This window comes from Azolla caroliniana, unplaced genomic scaffold (genome assembly GCF_043228905.1).
Source record: "Azolla caroliniana isolate FFs.n. ecotype wild unplaced genomic scaffold, voAzoCaro1.0.p SCAF_6, whole genome shotgun sequence".
Lineage (NCBI taxonomy): Eukaryota > Viridiplantae > Streptophyta > Polypodiopsida > Salviniales > Salviniaceae > Azolla > Azolla caroliniana.
This window is the reverse complement of record NW_028230441.1, coordinates 5,999,793-6,014,855: the sequence shown is the minus strand read 5'-3', so window position 1 is coordinate 6,014,855 and position 15,063 is coordinate 5,999,793. Positions and strand designations below refer to the sequence as shown.

At 41.8% G+C, this 15,063-nt stretch overlaps 1 protein-coding gene across 1 annotated transcript; it reads left to right on the top strand.

Moving 5' to 3' along the window:
- Positions 1-4,135: 4,135 nt before the first annotated feature.
- Positions 4,136-8,248, top strand: LOC147862821 (PHD finger protein PERSISTENT TAPETAL CELL 1-like). Its single transcript, XM_087321149.1, has 3 exons — positions 4,136-4,488; positions 4,741-5,089; positions 5,810-8,248. The coding sequence occupies exons 1-3, from the start codon at positions 4,149-4,151 to the stop codon at positions 8,241-8,243; spliced, it is 3,123 nt and encodes a 1,040-aa protein (XP_087177275.1). The 5' UTR covers positions 4,136-4,148; the 3' UTR covers positions 8,244-8,248.
- Positions 8,249-15,063: the final 6,815 nt, after the last annotated feature.

Sequence of the window (15,063 nt, the reverse complement as noted above, 5' to 3'; positions counted from 1 at the left end):
TGAGCTTATGCTTCGCCCCCCACACCATCATCACTCATCCTTGTCAAAAACCTCCAAATTGCTTCGTGAAGTCCACATCAAAATAACATGCACATTACATATAAGAACATCATATTAAATCAATAGTTGATTACACTATTGGTAACAATCTTGCCATTTTATTGGAGTTGAGTTCAATGCCATATTTTCACTCCAATAGTGGTAAGAGAACAAGGATTTGAGCTCAACAATAACACAAAAGTTAAATATAAGAATGTCACATTAAATTAACAATTGATCACACTAATTGTAACAATCTTCCCATATTTGTAGGAGTTGAGTTCAATGCCATATTTTCACTCCGGTAGAGGTAGGAAAACAAGGCTTTCTAAGCTATTCATGAATTTTCTCAAAGAGCAAAGACATTATTTGAACTGCCTTCTAAGCTATTGTTAAGCCACAGTGAGTTATATTATAAATGAAAACATTTTTCCTTGGTTTTCGAAATGTGCACTAATCGTGAGGAAGAAACTTTTGTCTAGTGTTGGTTACAATTGTATTGAGTAAATTTCCGAACTACTACCACTTGATTGAAGGTTTGGTGAAACTCAACCAACCAACAACGTACAATGGAATACACCACCTATTGAATTTTATAGTCATGGTAGAAGAAATTGAGTAGAGCCGATCATGAGAATGTAAAAAAAGATATTATGCTTGTTGCATTCTCTACTTGGTGGATTAATTCCGGATGTAAGTACATGTAAGTGTTGCTTTGACGTTGACAATTGTTTACATGTTTGGTCATAGGATTTTAATCATACTTTAGTACATAGAGTGTCTTTTACTAGTAGCTAACTAATGTGTTACTCATAAACATACCTTGCATTTCAAATTATTTTGAATTGGAAAATAAGGTTATGTCATGAGCAAATACGGGAAGAAAATGCATGCTTATAATTTTGAAGAAAAAGGAGTGGGATAGTTTCTTGGAGCAACTCCCCTAAAGCATTGTAATGTCACCACATATAGAGGGGATTGCTTCAGAATTCCGATAGTATATTCTTGTTGAAATTTAATTTGTTAATATTGTATGTTTTCTACATTATATTGATCTTAATCTTTAGACTATTGTTTTTGAAGGGCAACGAATCATACGGTATACCTATGAGTTGCGTGCTCTTGGGAAGCTAGAAGCTAAAACCCTTACGTTATCCCTCAAGTTAATTTTGGAGCGACAATAAAGCTATAGTAGTGCAATACCATTGTTTTATTACTCCCAATTCTAGAACTTTATTGTTACTCCGCAATTAACTTGAGGGATAACCTGAGGCTTTATTGCATCAATTTGATGAGCTTATTGCCAAATGCGATCAATGTGACTTGGTAAATGAAAAAAATGGTACTACCATGATGTTGAAGTGCAACTTTGTGCATGTCCATCTTACATACTAGCACCAACTTGGTCTTTATAGCTCCATGGGGAGTGCACCCCCGTCCCCCCCCAATTGTAACCATGTTTAAGACCAACTTGATGAAGTTATTGCCAAATGTGATGGATGTGACATGCTAAACGAAAAGAATGTACTATGTTGACACCGACTTGCAACTCTATGCATGTCCATTTAACATGCAAACACATACAGTAGCTTTTAGCTCATTCATGGATAGAGAAGCTTGCTTCGTTGCCTTTTTTAAGATGTAAACCTTGTAATAAGTTAAGTTTATGCATAATGCATGTCACCCCCTAATCAATTTGTTACTAACCTTCCAACCACATCACCGTGACTTTCTTCAATTACCTTGGCATATACCTTGTGGATACAATCAATATATCTTGTGGGTTCAATCATATTTGGCCATATCTATCCACCTTGCTTAATTTTGTGGCCATATTTTGGAATTTGGCGGAGATTTATTTTTTAATGATGTTGCCAAATCATTTTAAATTTGTTTGAAGGCGGAGAGTGTGGAATAGAGTATGTATGATTGTAAGATTTACAAATATTATCCAAACAAATATTCACAACCCTTGCTGGTGCCTCCACGCTGCAACTAGTCATACATTGTTGAAAATGTGAGGTAACTTGTATGGAAAAAACGATGTTGATCATGGACAAGGGAATGTGCTATAACATGTATGGCGGACTACAATATACACGCGCACATGTGGCATAACATTAGGGGAATTAAAAGAAAACTTTATGGTTGTTTCCTTGCCTTTTGGGAATGGAATTTAGTACATGAATGTGAAATATTGTGGTTGTCTCTCATTTGCTTTTGGCCTAAGGCAACTAGTTATATGTAATCATGTTAAAGAACATTCTATTGGCTTCTTGATTCCTTTACACCAAAATACACGGTCACGAAGCTGGACTAATCTCAAAATGCATGGATACAATTATTTTGATGGTAAATTTCTGCTTGATCAACAATCGTGTGTGTGCACGAAACCACATAAGCATTTATTGCATGAAGTGAGCAATCCCACGGGAACATACAACAAGACACAATTGGACTATGAAGAAGCGAATGAACAACCATGAGACATTGGTAACCCAATCAGAAAAACCTCACACCCAATGTTCAAGCTCCCCACCCCCCTTCATGAGTGGTGCTCATGTGTGTGTGTGTGTGAAACGGATTGGTGAGATGAGGAGTCTCTACACGCACACAACCTATAGAAGTTACGTTTATGTTCAGTTTTCTAGAGAATAATCTGGGGGGGGGGGGGGGGGGGGGGAGAGAGAGAGAGAGAGAGAGAGAGAGAGTATGTGTGTGAAAGAGCGAGTGAGGAAAAAAATACAAAGGGCAGATGAACGAGAGTGAGGGAGTGTAGTGAGAGAGTAGAGAGAGAGGGTAGAGAGCGTCGAGTAGGGGAAGCAGTTGACGGCCGAGGTTAGTTCACAACTAAAACCGTTTTTGCATGCCACGTGTCAAGCTTCGAGCACATCATAGGATGATGATAATGATGATGGCTATTCATTCCATACGTTGGATGTTACGTATGTGTGTATGCACGACATCCATACATGAAAGCCCTAGGGTCATACATGGAGGCATGGATCTTTTTCATGGATACATACGGACATTTAAGCACACATCCAAAAGAGTGGATGGATGCCTATACATATGTAAAGACATCATGTATGATGTATGTGTATGAATGCCTATATATATGTGAAAGCATCATGTATGTGTATGAATGCCTATACATATGTATGTGAAAGCATCATGTATGTGTATGGCTTGGAGGATAATGGATCTGATAGACATAATCAGGAGTGTGGATGCTTTATGTATGTGCATATGTATGTATGCATGCATGCCTGCAAGCCATTCCATTACATATTATAACGATAAATAACGAGGCAGTTTGTGGAGCCTATATTATTATTAAAAAAATATGAATTTTGTTTTTGTTTTTGTTTTTATCAATTTCGCGCTTAAAAAACAAGACCGGCCCATCTTCGCCGCTCTGATGCTTGGTAACAATAACATTATTATTAATATTAATTAATTAAAATTAAAATTAAAATATTAATGACCCACCATTACCATAGTAATAAATAAATAAACGAGAGGAGGCAGGAGAGGATAATAATTAATCACCAACTTCATATCCTTTTCTCTTTCTTCTCTTTTAATTTTAATCCGAATCGCTTAATTATTTGTTTTATTTTCATTTTCATTTTCGAATGTTTAAAATCCCAGCTCTTTTTAAAACAAAACAAAACACATAAAACCAGTTAATAAACAAGAAGAAGAAGAAGAATAATAATAATAATCATACTACTACTCTTAAATAAAAACCACTTTTTTTCGAAAAATAATTTTAAAGAGAAAACAAATTCATGCAAAAAGGAGTTTTTAAAAATAGAAATGTTTTTCTTAAAAATTTAATTCATTTTCTATATATATAAATATATTTATGTATTTTGTATCTTCTTCCTCTTCGTCTGAGGAGCGAGGCACGGCAGCTGAGGTTCCGCCATAGCCGAACTCCCCCTCTCTCTCTCTCTCTCTCTCTCTCTCTCTCTCTCTCTCTCTCTCTCTCTCTCTCTCAAATCTCTGCAATATCTTATCTCCATAGCCACTCTGTAGGATCGCTATCTCCATTGCCAGGACCCCCCCATCTCTGCAGCATTCCGTCTGAACTTATTCCATTGATGGAGACCATCATAAGTGTTCCTTCTTCTCGCAAGCGTCGACGCAGTAGCCACGAGCGATTCTTCAGTTTCCATACCTTCGGAGAGATTGGATCATGCCATATCAGTGGGAACAGCGATGGCCCCTTCCGTGAGAATATACGAGGTTTTCTCAGCGATGTGGCGGAGAGGGAAGCCATGGACGTGGAAGGTCGACCCGCCTGGCGTGTCCTTCTGCAGACCAATTCGCAAGAGAAGAAACACAGGAATTCTGCTCCTGACGTTCATATCCCGCTATTCGTCGTGGAGGAAGACATTCAGAATTCTCTTCATCCACACTGCGACCACTGCCGTTGCATTGGTAAGATTCAATTAACCGTCTCTTTCTCTCTCTGTGTCATCAGCCTTCCATAGCTGATTCTGAATTCAGCTACAGTGAGTGTTTGAATCCCTGAAAGTTGTCAAGATTGTAGTTTTGTTCTAAATGAAGTCATCGATGGATCACTAATGCAAAACCCTAAAGAGTCTTTTTAGACTCATTATCGTTTTGATCTTCCTGTCATGCCAAAGCAACGGTTTGTAATTTGTACGTAATTCCATGTGAAACCTGCAGGGTGGAGCCACCATCTGATATCAAATCGGCGATATCATTTCATCATACCGTCGCCACAGATAGGAGACAGACCTCTGGGATCCATATCTGCATCAGAGGTCAGTGGCAGGGTTTGCCCAATCTGCCATGAACCCGTCCATCCTTCTGCTTCTTGCTGTTCATCGTGCACAGTGGAAGCTGTATCGGAGAGCATACTCGACCTCAAGACTCATCTTCTCCATGGAGTTCTCCATTGCAATGGCTTCGGCCATCTTCTCTGTGTAAATGGGCGGGAGAATGGATCAGAATACGTATCAGGAAGAGAAATTGTGGACCTGTGGGATCGTATATGCGCCATGCTTCGTGCAAGGTACAGTCAGACGTGTATTTATGTATCTGTAATTACTGTGCTAATTAGTTAATAAACTAAAATCTTACAGACCTTACGACAGAATGGGCTAGCGAACTGCGTACTGCTGGATTATTTAATCATTTATACCTTATGATAGATAACTCAGACATACATTATTTTCTTGAGGACTGTAATTTGCATCTGCCAGTTGCAGGAAATATATCTAATGACGTTCTGGAGTACTTAAGAATGGGCCCTTTAATCCTGTGAAATAATTATCCATAAAAAGATAATCTTGAATAATAGTTTCATCGGTGACACTAATCTGAAACGGTTTCCTGATCATATAATTTAGCGGTTATGAATATCTGAATAATGTCCAGAGGAGCCGAATCAAAGCCTTCCGCTAAAATAAGGACAGGACCCTTTTTCATATTACCAAACAAGTACTCGTTTGTTGAGGGGGGGGGGCGTCCTGTATCGACAACACTGTAACATCAGTATTACCCAACAAATATTGCATTTCGCTAGATAATGGTTGGATGGATCAGAAATGATTTGATAGAATATAAAGAGAATCGGAGTTGAAAGGGATGGATTTAAAAAATAAGCTGGAGTTGGATTGGAAGGGATATTAATGGAGTGGATTAAAAAAGTATGGTTAAAAACTGATTGAACTGGCTTGGATTTGCAATTGAATGGAATAGAATGGAATTGAATTGAATCGTTGGATGGCAGGAAGGTGAGCGTGGAGGACGTGACGAAGAAGAAAGAGTTGGAGCTTCGGCTGCTGCATTGTGTGGCTTATGGGCAGTCGTGGTTTGGCAGGTGGGGATACAGGTTCGGCCATGGTAGCTTCGGGATCACGGAGCAGGTATATGGGAAGGCCATCGAAGCGATCCGAGGCATGCCTCTCAGCGTCATGCTTCAGCACTTCCATGGCTTGGGTTCGGATCAAGACACCATAGCCACTATCGTCTCTCGTTACCAGCGCCTCGCTCTCATCACTTCCACGTCTTCTTCGTCTCCACCTCCTCCTTCTTCTTCTTCTTCTTCGTTGCAGACTGTCGGTGACCTCATCCGTTTTATGATCGAAACCAAAGCCAAATTACCCAAGCTTGAGTGCAGCTTTAATGGCAATCGACCTCAATCAGACCATCGTCTGCAACCAAGGCATGCTGCAGATCAACAACTTCGCAGAAGTAATAACAGTACCACAGGTAGATTCAATAACGGAGCTGGCAAAGAAAACAACGTTACTGGGTCTGCCTCTTCCTCTTCTTCGTTGAATTCGTCTTCTTCTTTAAATTCTTCTTCTTCTTGGAATTCTTCCAATTCTTCTTCTTCGAATTCTTCCAGTTCGAATTCATCTACAGGATATCTGGATAACATTAACATGCCTAGCTGTAGATGGTCTACGAAGCGATTAGAGCTCGCAACGCAGGTGATCGTTGAAGCTTTGAAGAATTGTGAGAAGAAATGGATGCCAAGACAAGACGTCCGAGACGCTGCAAGGGTTTATATTGGCGACACAGGTCTTCTCGATTTTGTTCTCAAATCGTTGGGAAATCGAACTGTGGGGAATTATACAGTCCGCAGAGCAGTGAATCCTCTCACCAAAGTGCTTGAATACAGCCTCGAAGACACTAACTTAAGCTCTACCATGGCTAGAAGCTCCGATAGTACAGGTGGGATATTACTGTCGAATAGTTCCAACACGTCGACGAACTGTGACTTCTCTGAAGTGAAAGATCATCAGAAGAACGGGACTTCGAAAGGATCGCCAGACATGAGTACAGAATTATTAAGCTTGGAGTATCAAATCGGAAGAACGGATGTGCAGAAGGATATATGTTATCTGTACAGGCATGTATTGGAAAGCTATAAACCTGCTAAAAGATCCACCAAGGTCTCTCATGCTCTCAAAGCCATACCCACAGCTTCAAGGATTATCCTAGACACTAAACAGATGATGAAGGATTACAGGGGTGAAGTTTCAAGGAAATGTAGTTACAGTAACAGTACACTAGATTGGGGTATGGATGATGATGATGAAATGCTGAGAGTTATGTGCACTGTGGAATTGAGAGAAGACGCGGAGTTAGCTGAGTATGCGGAATTGGAAGAGGTTTGCGATCCGATGGATCCGGCCGATTTGATGGGTTTGATTCAGATCAATGGATCTTCGACTGCTGATCGAGCAGAAATTATGGGGACTTGTGATGGTGATGGTGATGGTGATGGTGGCGATGGTGAAGCAGGGTTATTTGATGAGGTTTTAGAGGTACTGCTGGGCGATGGTAATGAGATTGATGAGGTTCTAAATATAAACGGAACCAATAATAGCGTCAATGATAGAATGAGCAAGGAGAATGTGGATGATGATGATGATCATCATCATCATCATCATCGTGGAAGCAATATGAGTGGATCAAATATGAGCAAGTCTAGCATGAATACTACTAACCAAAGAGTAATCACCAACAATATTGGGATTGGTAATATGAATGGAGTGACTACTACAAGTAGTGGCAGTGCAGGAATGATAAATAGCAGAGATTACAAACCTAATCATATCGATGGTGATCATGACATTAGCGTTAACGGTATGGGTATGGGTAGTAGGACCGTAATGAAGACGAAGAGGAGACGTCCGAACCCGCCCCCGGAATTGGTGGTTCTCCCTCCCCACGCGACCGTCGGAGAGCTGAAGAGGGAGGCGGAGTGGGCATTCCGAGACACCTACTTTGCAATGCGTGGCTTCAAGATCGAGTCCATCCCTTCTCTACCGGGTGTCGACGATGACGACCTCCTGTTCGGGAACATCGAATCGGGCTCTCACATTGTCATCCGAGGCACCTCGAGCCTAGAACATGAGATCCTAGAGAGCTGTACCACCTCGAGTGGTACCAATGGTGCCATCCCTAATGCCTTGGATATGGTTCGCGTCAAGAAGCATGTTGTGATGATGATGAACGAGTTTCGGTTCGAAGGCGGTAGTGATAGCTGGGTTGTGGACTGCCCGTGTGGCGCGCAGGATGATGACGGGGAGCGGATGATAGCATGTGATGTGTGTGAGGTCTGGCAACACACGAGGTGCGGGGGGATCGCCGATTCCGACGCGATACCCCTACGATTCCTCTGCAACAAATGCTCCATTGGCTTCTTCTAAATTATGATCCCCTTGTTGTGTAATACACCTTTTTAGTTGTAATTCAAATCCATCTCCATGTTGTGCCTAGCATGTACTCTGCTAAATTAGAAGAAGTGGAAAATGCAATTGGCCCTTAGAGCCTTAGCATCCATGTAATTGCCATGAATTAGTCTAGCTTCTATCTTTTAAAACTTACAAATTAATTAGATCGGTAGTAACTGAGACCTTCAATTAGTTAGAATCTTAATGAATGTATGATCACTCACCCCCACTCACACTCAAGTTGCTTCACAGCGCTTGTACTACTAGTAATTAAAGCTGAACTACGCTTTTAGGTAAATCCTCTTGTTGTATGCTCTTAGTGCTTCTTCTAATATATACTAACTATTATTCTACATGGCTCTGTTTCGCTATAATTTGGCTTTTATTGCATGCCTGTCAAAATCGATTATGTAAATGCATCCATACCACAGACTACAGGTGAAGTATTGGCCAATCCGACCAAATAATGACATTTATATATCGTACACTATACATTTATGCATTCATTATGCACATGGAATGCAATATATATATATATATATATATATATATATATATATCTGATGATTTAGCAGCTCCCATGTATCCCCTCGGTCGTTCTTCTCAAACCTTGTTGAATCAATGGATTCTATGTAACACTTCATACCCAAATATTATTGATGCATGATTGGCATAATGGTTACTGTAGTTTACCAACCAAACCAATCAAGATTATAAGTACCACACTAGAACGGGGCTCTTTTCTAGCATTCCGTTTGCAGTACTTTTACTTATTATGTTTTATGCCATTACATAGGGGTACCACTACATAGGGGTACTGTAAGAAAAACTGAAAAAGAAAACAAAATCAAAAGGGCGGCAAATCAGAAAAGAGAGTGAACACAACAAGCGTTAGAAAAATACGTTAGAAAATGTAATAGGGTATTTTTTGTATTTTCATTCCCATATTTTTAATTAGCTAAACTTTAAGGAAAAAGAAAACAATTTCATCTCGTCGTTGTGCGTGGGTGTGAAATTTTATTATTATTATTTTTTGTTTTTTAAAGATATCCTGTCATTATGTCATTAGTATAAACAATTTACAAGATTTTAAACCTCTATGTGGTTGGCGGGGGAAACAACCATTTCGGCGGCTGAAAATGCCAATAAGGAGTGCCATAATTGGATGTCAAGAATGGAGTAGTTGTGCGTGGGTGTGAATTGTATTTTTGATGCCCCATTTTCCCAACAAATGGTACCAAGAGCCGAGGCTAATATGTTTCGTAAGATTAGAATATGGATGAATCCTTTGGTGGGATGCTTAAGTTAATTGCACCCAATTATTCAATAAGGAAGTCTAAAACAATGGATTTGTTATTATGCAAGGATTTGTTGTTGTCGGTACAATGTGGTACGACAAAACCAAAAGGTATAGGTATAGGGACTTCGGAAGTCGTGCATTTAAAAACAATAACACATATATGATGTTTAATTGATATGAGTTTATATAATAGCTTTGATGATGAAACCAAAGTTGATGTTTTGTGGAAGAAATTTGGGGGTATGTTTAAAACTAAGAATGCATTAAACAAAGTATTTGTATTCAAAAATATAATAAGATTAAGATATCACGATGACTCTAGTATGGCAGAGCACCTAAATGTATTTCAAGGGTTGATCAATCAAATCCCTATGAAAGAAATTGTGGAAAGAAGCGAGACCAAAAGAATGAAACAATAAGAAACATGACCTTACAACAGCCACATGCGATGGTGAAATTATCATTATTCGTAATGATGTTTGTGTCGGTTTATCATGCTAACAAACTAATTGAATTATTCACTAAAGAGCCTCGTATGATATTAGCCCATATCGGCAGATGTTTACAACATATGTTGGTGGTAATTTTGGTAGAGTCAAAATGTCCAACAAGGATGTGACAGAGGTTGTTGGCATAGAGAATGTCAATTTGGTGATAGACATAGGTTCAGAACTTGTATTGAAGGATGTTAGACAATTTCTGGATGTTCAATTGAGATTTATCATTTCTGTAGGCAAGCTTGATAATGAGGGCCATTCAAATTACTTTGGTGAAGGAAGATGGAAGTTCACCAAAGGCTCTCTCATCATTGCAAAATGTCAAAAAATGAATTCTCTATACCTTACGCATGTTATGTTATCTAGTGGAAGGTAAATGTAGCTAGAAAGGATGTCTCTATTTAGCTATGGGCACATGAGTCCAAAAGGACTAGAGGTTTTTGCAAGGAAGAATATTTTGCCTGAAATAACATGTATGCATTCAGAAACTTGTGTCGATTGTTTGATTAGTAAACAACATAGAGTTGCCTTTCAACATTTAGCCCCAAAAGAAAATCTCTTCCTTTGGAATTGGTGCATACTGGTTTGTGTTATATGATAGATAGAACGCTTGGTGCTGCATTCATTGATGATTTCTCAAAGAAAATGTGGTGCTTTGCATTGAAATGTAAAGATCAGGTATTTGGGATTTTTAAGAGTTTCCTTGCAAGTTTTGAAAGAGAAATTAGAAGGAAGCTAAAATTATTTGTGCAGATAACGATGGTGAATATCAGGGTCAATTTGAGCAATATTATCGTGATCACGCTATTACGCTTGAGACAGTATTCTAAAAACACCTAAACACAATGGTGTCGCTGAAATGAATGATAAGGTGTATTTTGTCTCATTCAAAATTGCCTAAACCTTTCAAGGGTGAAGCAATGCGGACTACAATGATATAAGATCCAAGCTTGATGACAAGCTTGTGTTCACACTTGGCCATAGGACTTATATGACCCAGTGAATAAAACGCTTACTAGAAGTAGGGATGTAGTATTGCTTGAGGATCAGACTTTACAAGATCCAAAGCTGGGTGAAATACCGGATTTCAAAATACCATTAAATCCGCAAATAGAGAATGATAAACCGGCAATTTGTAACTAATATCACAATTTGGTATATTTAGACGGCTCGATATTTTAAGGTATTTCAAAATGTGACTAAAGAAAGACATGTTGGCGGTTAGAATTTAGAAAATGAACCCATTACTGAAAGGCACATCTTTTATGTATAACCTTAGGGTGTTTCTTAATACTAATGTAGTATTTGTTCTTGAAAAAAAAGAATTACCAGATTTCTCCTGATTTTTTAATCACCGCACATTCAACAATCACCCTAGATATTTAGGGTCACACGGGAGATGTAGAGGAGTATAATGATGTAGTTGATGATGATGAGCAAAATCATGATCATCGTATTCCAATTGACCGTGTTGATAGCATTGGACAGTAGTTCCACCATAAGAGGAAGAGGTTAGAAAGTCTATGAGACAAAGACAAGCTTCTACTAGACGTAGTCCACATGAATATGTGATGCTCACAGATGGGGTAGAGCCAGGAAGCTCTAGAGAAGCAATGGCACATGATCAAAAAAGGAAATGTTTTGAGGCCATAACTAATGAGATGAATTCCTTGTAAGATAATCATACCTTTGACTTGCCCCAAGTCTTCCCATTGGCACAACCCTCAATTCATTAACTGTATCGGTCTCACATGACCTCAATCTTGTCCCATATATCAAGTATCAATGTCCTCTGGATGCTCATCTCCTCTCTCTTTGCTATTTTCTCATTATTACCTGCTTTTGTTTTTTCCGTATTGTTGTCTTACCACTTTCTCTTTGATAAAGGGCAAGAGAGTGTTGAAAAACACATGGGTTTACAAGCTCAAGATTAAGGAACATTGCTCACAACCAAGATACAAGGCAAGATTGGTTGTGAAGGGCTTCAATTTAAAAAAAGGGTGTTGATTTTGAGGAGATTTTTCCACCAATGTTTAAGATGTCTTCAATCAAAATTTACTTGGGATTGCATCCAATCTCAATTTAGAAATTGAACAACTTGACGTAGAGATCGCCTTCCTTCATGGTGATTTGGAAGAACTTCTTGAGGGCTTTGGAATCAAAGGTAAGAAAACCTCATTTGTAGGTTAATTAGAAGAGTGTAAACGTAAGTGTTTGCGGAAGCGTAAAACAGAGAACAACACACAGAGAGAGACAAAGAGAGAGAGAGAGACAGAGAGACAGAGAGCGAGAGAGACAGAGAGAGCAAAACACAATTTCAAAATTATATCAAGACTCTGTACACACACTGTGCTAAGTAGCACTATTTATACAAGTCCTCTTGGGACTGACAGAAGTACCATGTACTTCAATGCTCACACGAGCATCTGACACTTACTACGAGACTATAGCTACCTAGTAGTCTATCCTATACTAGGCTTCCGATTGGACTTCCGGTTACGGATTGCACCCGGCCTCCACTGCTTGCCGGTTCGGTTGCTCACCGTCATACCGATCCGTCTCGCTTACCGGCTCCGGCTTATTCAGCCGATCCGGCTCCGGTTGAGCTTGCCGCTCAACAGTCCCCCTCAAGCTCAACCTGAGGTGGGGTCGTAGTGTCGACCTCTGTGGCAGTCGGTTCTTCCAACCGACTTCTCCTGGCGTCACTCCGCCTTGCTCGCGCTCCTCGTCCGGTCCGGTCCCGTTTGCCGCGACCCCTTTGGTTCTGCGCGCCTCGACCCTCTCGGTCGGCATGTCTGCTCAATAGGCCCATCTCAGCACTCACGTTGCTATGACTCCGGCGCTTGCCGATCCATCGGTTCTCCCACGATGGCATCGACTTCCGCTGTGTCCGTGTCCCCTTGGTCTTCAGTCGATCCAACTCATCCGGATCCATCTGTTGATCCGAGTCAGCTGTCTCCGACTCGTTCCAGCTCTTGTCTGAATCGGTACACTCCGATTCGACTTCCGGCTTCAGGCCTCTCACCACATCGGACCACTTCCGACTCTTGGCCTTCTCCATGCTTCCCTCGGCTTCTTCAGCCGGTGAACTGAAATCGAATTCTTCATTCGACTCCGCATCATGGTCAGTACCGTCGTGATGACCTCCGCACAGCATGCACTTCTCTTCCTGAGTGCACAATTCTTCTTCACAGCCGCTTGCTCCGACCTGTTCGGATGTGTCGACTTCCTTCGTTGACTCGGCTTCCTTCATCTTCTTGTCTCCTCTTCTTCCGGCTCTCCTCTTACCGACGGGTGCAACAGTTTTTTGGCCTTTGCCCGTTTCGATAAAGACTTTGCCCTTGCTTCTCCCCCTCAAGTGCGGCACGTCGAGATGCTGAATACCAAGCATGTCGGTAAAGTGCTGCAACTTGTCCGATCCGAGCGGCTTGGTGAAGATGTCGGCAACTTGCCGATCTGTATGAACATACCGTACTAGGTCAACTTCACCGCTCAGGACCCGCTCACGCACGAAGTGGTAGTGCACCTCGATGTGCTTTGTGCGAGCATGGAACACAGGGTTCCTGGCGAGCTGTAGGCTGCTCATGTTATCACAGTAAATCGGGATCGGGGTCGGTACCTCGATCCGCAAGTCTCGCAGCAGTCGCCGAAGCCAGATGGCTTCACAAGTGGCAACGGTAGCGGCCCGGTACTCAGCCTCAATGCTTGACAAAACCACTGTGGGTTGCTTCTTGCTGCTCCACGCAACGGCCGCGCTACCTATGGAGAACATGTATCAGAAAGTGGAGCGGTGATCAGACGCATCGTCGGCCCAGTCAGCATCTGTGTAACCGACAAGCTCTTCGGGTATACCTCGCCGGTATAGCAGTCCCCGGTCCTTAGTGCCGCTGACATACCGTAATATTCGTTGCGCGCACTGAAGGTGCTCCACGGTCGGCTTCTGCATGAACTGGCTTATCATGCCGACCGCATATTAGCTGATGTCGGGTCGGGTGATGGTTAAGTAGATCAGGCTTCCGACAACCTGTCGGAACCGTTTCTCATTGCAGGCCGGTTCAGAGTTGGGACGGAGCTTCTGGTTCCGGTCCAGGGGTGTGGAGACAGGTCGGCAATCCGTCATGCCGAACTTATACAGCATATTCAACACGTAATGTCGTTGTGAGAGCAATATGCCGTCGGGGGTCCAGATCACTTCAATCCCAAGAAAATAATGAAGGTCCCCCAAGTCCTTCATTTCGAATGCGTCCAACAACTGGGACTTGACGCGATTGATTTCGGGAAGACCCGGTCCGGTGATGACTAAATCATCCACATACAAGAGTATACATACCGGACCGTCAGAGCCTTGCCGGATGAACAACGAAGAGTCCGACTTAGAGACAGCAAACCCTAGCTGATGCAACCGGTGCATGATCTTCGCGTTCCAAGCTTGGGGGGCTTGCTTCAAGCCGTAAAGTGACTTCTTCCGTCGGCATACCGCCGATTTGTTCATCTCCGATTGAAATCCGGGGGGCTGAGTCATAAAGGCTTCTTCTTCAAGCTCTCCTTGAAGGAAGGCGTTCTTCACATCCATCTGGTGAAGATGCCACCCCCTTGCCACAGCAACCGCCAGTACCATACGAACCGTCGTCATCTTCGTCACAGGAGCGAAGGTCTTGTCGTAGTCGATTCCGTGGGTCTGCGCATATCCCTTCGCCACTAACCGGGCTTTGTACCGGTTAACAGAACCGTCGGCGTTGTACTTGACCTTGTACACCCACTTGCATCCGATCGGTTTACAGTGACAGGGAGGATCAACTAGGTCCCAAGTTTCGTTGGCATCGAGTGCCCGCATTTCTTCGTCCATAGCGGCACGCCAATTTGTGTCCTTTGCCGCTTCTGCGTAGCTCTCCGGCTCACGCACTTCTGTCACCTTAGTCATGTACACATAATGATGCGCCATGTATTCATTGTACCCGTACCGCACGACGGGATCCTTCTGACGGGTTGATCGGCGCAA

What these genes read in the sequence shown, in the direction of transcription:
- LOC147862821 (XM_087321149.1), top strand. Translation starts at nt 4,149, where the DNA reads ATGGAGACCATCATAAGTGTTCCTTCTTCTCGCAAGCGTCGACGCAGT. An exon ending in CGACCACTGCCGTTGCATTG is followed by an intron (nt 4,489 to 4,740) that starts GTAAGATTCAAT and finishes TGAAACCTGCAG; the next exon opens with GGTGGAGCCACCATCTGATA. An exon ending in TGCGCCATGCTTCGTGCAAG is followed by an intron (nt 5,090 to 5,809) that starts GTACAGTCAGAC and finishes GTTGGATGGCAG; the next exon opens with GAAGGTGAGCGTGGAGGACG.